The following is a 7,135-nucleotide window of genomic DNA, read 5'->3' on the forward strand; positions in this document are numbered from 1 at the left end:
CTACTGTTTACACTGTTTCAGTAGCATTGTATAACGTGGTGTCACTATGCTATACGATGACGTGTTTGTGATTTGAGGTGGAGACAGTGAGTTCCTTGCCAGGTTTGAAATGTAAACACCTTTCAGCTTGCATCCCTCTCACTCTCTCTCACATTGACTTACAGTAGATAATGAGGTCGGAAAAAAACTGTCATTGTCTCACACCTCCTGCAGTTTTTTCATCAAGAGGAGGGAAAAGCAAAACATTCTGGGCAAATGTTGAATGGGTGTAACACTAGAGGAAAATAAATTCCTTCCTGACTAACTGGATGAATAATTGGATCAAATATTGCTTTGTTGAAAATCATTCATCCCTATAAATGTTTTGTTATTTCTAATCTAATAGTATGACCTCCCATAGGCTACTGATGTCCCATTTTTTTTTGCACAGATACATTTGCATACTAGCATAAAAGGATGAGAGGTGCTAGGTTCTCGTATTGTAGGTTTCCACCAATTTTAATAGAAGGTTCTTTTTAAGGAGCTTAATCTTTGGGCATGACTGCTCTCCCACCAAAAAGGACCCCAGACAGAAAGAGGTGTGTTAAGAAATCTACTGACGCAAAACCTGACAAAGAAGAGTCCAAAGTGGTTTTGTTCACACAATCCCCCTTCATCAGAGCCTAAGGTGTATTCAGAGGGGAATCCCTTAAGGGATGGCTGGACTCTGGACTACTAGGAAACAATAGTTATCGCAAATAACACATTCGACAAGGGTATGCAGGTGAAGCCGGTCCTTCTGTGTTTCTATCAATAAAACCACTTAGGACTTGTATGTATATAGATTTGCTTACTTATATAGATATAAAATATATAATATATATAAGAGAGATATAATGTGTGTATGTTAACCTGTGTCTGAACTTGTGTCTGAAATATGCACACTAAAGTATTTACTTATTCTCAACTGTTCGATCTCGTTTGAAACCTTGTTTTAGAATCTTTGATGTGGTCTTTAAAGATCTTTGAGTACTAATTACAGTGGTACTTCGGTTCACAAATTTAATTGGTTCCACAATTCTGCTCGCGAACCGAATTGGTCACAAACCGAATCAAATTTCCCCATAAGGTTTAATGTAAATAAGGTTAATCCGCTCTGACCCCTACGAACGTGGTCGCGAACCGATTTTGGTCGCAAACAGAATCAAATTTTCCCATAGGGTTCAATGTAAATGAAGTTAATCCGTTCTGAACCATATGTAAAAAAAAAATGTAACCACAAAAATATGAAACAAAGTACAGTACAGTATGAAGAGAGTGAACACCAACCTTTCTTGGGGCGACTTCTGGCGTGGAGGACAGGAAGGAGGGTGGGGAGGAGATTATTGTTTGGAGGGAGAGTCCCCCCTCCATAAGGGCATCGGGAAGATCTCCTTCAGGGGTTTCCTCTCTTCTTTGTCTCCTAGCTGCAGGGTCAACTTTGGCAAAAAATCTTTCTAATGTCACTTGTTTTTTCCTGCGTGGCATAACCCTCTGGAAATGATAGACCACTCTACACGTTCTTGTCACCTTCATTAACACTCTGCACATTTTTGTCACCTTCATTACTGCTGTGCATTCTTTTTACCACCATTCTTGCTCTGCACTTTCTTGGGAGCCATGCTGGATTGAATACAGTAATACTGTACAGTACTGTGCTAAAAAGCACACAAAAAAGCTTCACAACAAGTGTTCACCGCTCTTTCTCCGACCGCGATCACGACTAGAAGCCACGACCACATGTCAGAGCGGGGAAGATAGCTATGGTCGTGTTCGTCACCCAAAGCAGAGTTCACGAACGTAGGCAAAATTTTGCTGAACTTCCTGTTCGCGAATAGAAGCGTTTGTGAACAGAGGTACGACTGTATTTCTCAGTACATGCAGATAGAGAAGTGGGTTAACGCTTGTTTTAAAGCTGTTTTACTGCTTGTTAGGAATATGTAAAATGTCCATAGTCTGGGCACTGGTGCGGTTTAGGTTTGTTAATTAAAATTTCTCTAAGATGTCTCTTTTTTTTTTTCACAATGAGTGTTTTATACAGAGGCAACTATAACATTAACAGCATGTGTTTGTATCTCCCTTATATATCCTAAGATATTCTGTGCTTTTGTAGTTGCTGCTTGACATTGAGTGCTGCTGCTGAACCTATTGTATGCCTGGCCTAGATGCATAACTATACTTTTTTCACAGATACATTGAATTTGACCTTTCACTGCCTATGTTGCCATTTTGTAAAGATCCTTTGTTAATATATCACTATCTTGATGAGTTTTAATAATTCTGTATAGGCAAAAATGGTACCATGATTATCTATTTCTATCAGTTTATGATGGTAATTGTTTGTCTACTTGTTTACAGGCTTGACAATTTTAACCTTTTTGCTTATTTTTTTTCAGGGGAGAGTTACTGTTAAAAATGAACAGACCTTTAGAAGCTAAAGAAGCCTATATCAAAGCTTTGGAACTTGATGGGGCAAATGCAGATTTGTGGTACAACCTTGCTATTGTTTATATTGAGTTGAAAGATCCAAATGAAGCATTAAAGAACTTCAATCAAGCACTAGAGCTGAATCGGAGACATAAGCTTGCCTTGTTTAACTCTGCTTTACTTATGCAGGAATCTGGTATGTTTTAATAAATACGTTGTTTAATAATCTGTTTTCCATATATAAAAATAACTAGGCTGATTTACTAAAAGAATTGATAGTCTTTAGTCAAAACATTATTATATTATCCACTCATACAGATTAAATAAACAGGAATTTGCTTTCACCTGACTTAATAATTGAAATTAGTACTTGGACGAGATTTTTTTTTTACTGACATCTGTAGAAATTCTAAAAGTGTATACCCAGCTTAAGAAGTAAAGAAGGTTTTTTGGCTGTTGAATAAAAAAAAAAACAACAACTTAAAATACTTAAATCTGCAAGCACTAAAAATATATTTCATTACCTTGCATACTTATGCAAACATTTCTTTCACTGGAATGATTTGTGAATTTATAAATCCATTTGCTTATGTATCTTTATACACTGTATATCATGGTAAATATTTGTTTGCAAATTTTCTGGATTTACAAAGTTTATTGAAAAATCATGTTTTTAGTTCGTTTTCTATGTGTTTTTTTTAGCACTGATTATTTTTGTTTTTTTAAAGGGAATCCTAAACTGAGACCAGAAGCCAAGAAAAGGCTTTTAACGTATATTGAGGAAGAGACAAATGACGCAAATGGGTATTTCAATTTGGGCATGCTAGCGATGGATGAGAAAAAAGATTTAGAAGCTGAAAAATGGATGAAGAGAGCAATACAGTTACAACATGGTTTCCGAAGTGCACTCTTTAACTTGGCTCTTCTCTACTCCCAGACTGCAAGAGAACTGGAGGCACTGCCTGTCCTGGATGAGCTGCTTCGCCATTACCCGGACCATATTAAAGGGCTTATACTTAAAGGGGATATCCTCATGAATCAAAAGAAAGACATCAAAGGAGCTAAGAAATGCTTTGAAAAAATAATAGAAATGGATCCCAAAAATGTCCAAGGGAAACACAATCTTTGTGTGGTTTATTTTGAGGAGAGGGATCTCTTAAAAGCTGAAAGGTGCCTTGTTGAAACCTTAGCCTTAGCCCCCCGTGAGGAATACATTCAGCGCCATCTCAGCATAGTGCGAGGTAAAATAATGGCACTAAATGCTGCTAGTGCTGGGCAGGCTGTGCCTGGAGCAACAGTTTCTCCTCAATCGCCTGAAGGACAAAGGAGGGAGAACAGCGAGACAGGGGAAAAAAAAACTCCTTCTGAAAAATTGAAAGAGGAAAGCAATATACCAAAAACGAGTCCACCAACAAAAATAAGAAACAAAGGACCTGTGAAGACCAAAAGTCATCAGGAGAAAAATGCAGACAAAGAAGTAAAGCAGAAATCAACAAAAGAAATCAAAGACATTGAAAATAAAAGAGTTGCCGCTTTGAAGCGCTTAGAGGAAATAGAGCGTATACTGAGTGGAGAATAACATGAAGAACATCTTTCAAACTTGGGGAGGGGTGTGGACAGATGTAATAATACTTGTGTTATTCACTCCAGAGCGCAGTATACACCTGGGTAAGGATGAAAGCAAGTTGAGTAAATAACTGCATAGGTATCTCACACTACTGAACAAAGACTGGTTTTAAGGATTTGTTGCTTACTTCAACCAAACTTTTATATTATCCACCAGAAAAGCAGTGTGCGTGTGTGATTGATATATATATATATATATATATCAATCTATTACACATACATACATACACGCACATATTTTTTTTAATTGTCTTTCATTGATATTGATTATTGATGTTAGCTTTTAAAGCTGCTTCATGATAATTTACTCTATTGTGCATCTCATGACATAATTCAAGGAAAATGTATATGATTCCGCCCAATGAACATAGAAAATGCTGTTTGCAAGGTGAACTGCTTTTGAGAAAATTATTATGTTGGTACCGGAAAGTTTTCAAAAAGTTGAGTGATTGGTTTACCATTTTACTGGAAATGACACTAGGCACTTAGACAAGATACTTGTTTTGTTCTGTGTTAAAATCCGTTTTCCCACCAAACTGTATTACTTCCTTTAAAGAAAGTTGAATTATTTAGTAAGCGAGAACATTCATAATTATGATACGCTAATTTTCCTTCAAGAAATCTTGTACAGGAAAAGAGGCAATATTATTTTTGCATGGTGTATGCAAATAATGTTTTGTGTACATAATGTTTTCTAAGCAGGGACTGTATAATTTGTACATTTTAGACTTTCTTGATTGTGAAAATTTGATATCATCACAGTTGAACTAAATCCTAATTAAAGTGGAGGTTATGGCTTAAAATGAGGAGTTATTGAAATCATGAATATTTTTTGCTGCAGAATTTCCTTGCAAAAGTTTTTTTTTTCCTTTTCTGTTCTTGTTTCAGAACTGTTCTGTTGTAATATGCAATGGAATTAAGAATGGCAACACCAACATTTCTGATGTTTAAAATGTTGAAGGTGCAAGGACAACATGAAATTATTTTTTTGTGTGCCCCTTTCAGAAGTAGTAATTTTTCTTAAATTATTATTATTTCGCTTGAATTGCTTTTTTGATATTTATATAGTGCTTAGTAGAGTTCTTCATGAAAGTGAACCTGTTGTGAGTAATACAGTATGCAGCCACTACCTTAACCAGCTTGTTTTGGAAGCTTCATATTTTTGAGGTGTTTTCCTCGTCCTCATGCTTCAATAGTTAGTAAGTCAATAACTCAGAACAAGTATGCAGCTCAGGAAATCTGAATTCATTGGCTGTATAGTATATACTTTTTTCTTTTTTCTTCTAGATGGCTTTCAAAGTGAAGGCAGCAGTTCAGGGAGACAAATATTCCATTTATTTTATATAAGACAACAATCGCATTATCTGTATATTTGTTATGACAGGTTTACTTTATCTGAGTACTGACCAGTAGGGTAAATGGACAAGCCATCAGTAAGCTATGATCACACAGACTTCAGCTTACGGTACACATATTCACACACAGTCTAAAGCTGTTGATGCTCCCCAGCTGAAGCTGGGACTGTGGGCTGGCCTGGGGTGCAGTTTATCAAGGAAGGACCTTGTATTTTAGAGGGTTTGTAACAATGTGAGAGCTTCTGAGGTTTGCATTAATATCTGCCTAGCCCGACATGAAAGCTATATGGTGCCACATTATATTTTGTGCAGAGCACACTTTATTAAACTGTGCTGGCCTGCTTGTCAGGACAATATTTCTTTTTAATAAATTGCTGGAAAACCTAATTTCTAATATTGGTTTATGTATATTTGTGTATGTCTTTTTCTTAATTGATGTGTCAGTTATTATTGTGCGTGTCTTACCTTCCAATTTGATTTCATTGTTTTGCAGAACTTCTATTTTCCTACGTTATTTTGCCAGTTTTATTTTTAAGCACATATACTGTTTTTCAGGTTCTCCAGTTAAAACTGTATTTTGTTTATGTGAAGATATAGGCCAAGTTATTCTCTTGAAAAACCTAGGAGGCAACAATGACACCAGACTATAAATTACAGTGATAATTTGGTCTTCTGCTGTGGTAACTGAATAACTGAATGCACCTAAATGGAATAAGACACTAACTGATCAGATATTAATGCTTGTGACAAGTCAGATTTAATTTATATAAGTATGGGTATATCTGTTTAAAATGTATATTCTAGTGCAGTTTTTAATTTTAGGTGCATTTTGGGGGGATTTAAGGGGTTCTGCTCATTATGGATCCTAAATATAAGCCAGTCAGTGCTTTGCAATATTTCATATAGCTCTTATTTCAAGGCAAGTGGGCAGGCTCTGGAAAATCAGTGGTTTATCATAAAAGCAGTAGCACATTATGAAATAAAGTTGTGAACCAAGTTGTTTAATAAAGCTTTTTGTTTTCCATTTCTGCTTTCATGTATATTTCTGTTTAAACAAGTAGCATACTTGAGGACAATATGCCAGTTTTTTTTTTTGTTTTTTTTTTTACCCTTTTGTCATCTAGAAGCATTCAAGGCTCAATATAAGATTTTTAACACCATGCTCTAACACTTTAGACCCAGAATAACCAATTACGAGCCTAAACACTGCTACAAGGGGAGTGCTTAGGTCTATGAAAATACCACTTTATTTGTATATTTGTATAGGATTCTCAGGACCCTGCAGTGGATCAGAGCATTGAGGGACCCATGGTTATGGTAAGTGGAGACACCTAAGGGTGCTTTGGACAAAGCTTCAAATATACTTTACTAAAATTGTGGTGAGCAGATGATTACTAAACTGTAAGTATTCAGAGAATGTAATGAAATGCAGCTAGCTTAACTTTTTTTTTTTTTTTTTTTTTTTTTTTTACCCTTTTTTTTGTTTTTTTTTTTTTTTTTTTTTTTTTCTAACCTTTTTCTGGCTTTATCTTATGTTCATTAGTTGGATCTGCTAAGCTGCCTGGCTGCATACAGTGGCCACATACATTCACCTTCTGCCCTGCATGGACTATTAAGCTTGTTATGTCATTTTCCAATACAATGTCTTGGAATTCAGGGATAATAAATAAATTCCACGGCCTGCTAAATGTATTTCAGGAAATGCAGTG

At 35.9% G+C, this 7,135-nt stretch overlaps 1 protein-coding gene across 2 annotated transcripts in view; it reads left to right on the forward strand.

The window, feature by feature from the left end:
- TMTC3 (transmembrane and tetratricopeptide repeat containing 3) overlaps positions 1-4,234 on the forward strand; it is a 65,672-nt gene extending 61,438 nt beyond the window's left edge. For both annotated transcript variants that reach the window (XM_018556734.1, XM_018556735.1), the window contains exons 13-14: positions 2,415-2,641; positions 3,174-4,234. In XM_018556734.1, coding sequence (XP_018412236.1) covers positions 2,415-2,641; positions 3,174-4,024 — 1,078 coding nt within the window. In that variant the 3' untranslated portion in view covers positions 4,025-4,234. The remainder of the gene's footprint in view (positions 1-2,414; positions 2,642-3,173) is intronic.
- The last annotated feature ends 2,901 nt before the right edge of the window (positions 4,235-7,135 follow it).

Source organism: Nanorana parkeri, unplaced genomic scaffold (genome assembly GCF_000935625.1).
Source record: "Nanorana parkeri isolate BGI_ZX_2015 unplaced genomic scaffold, ASM93562v1 scaffold250, whole genome shotgun sequence".
In the NCBI taxonomy this organism is placed as follows: Eukaryota; Metazoa; Chordata; class Amphibia; order Anura; family Dicroglossidae; genus Nanorana; species Nanorana parkeri.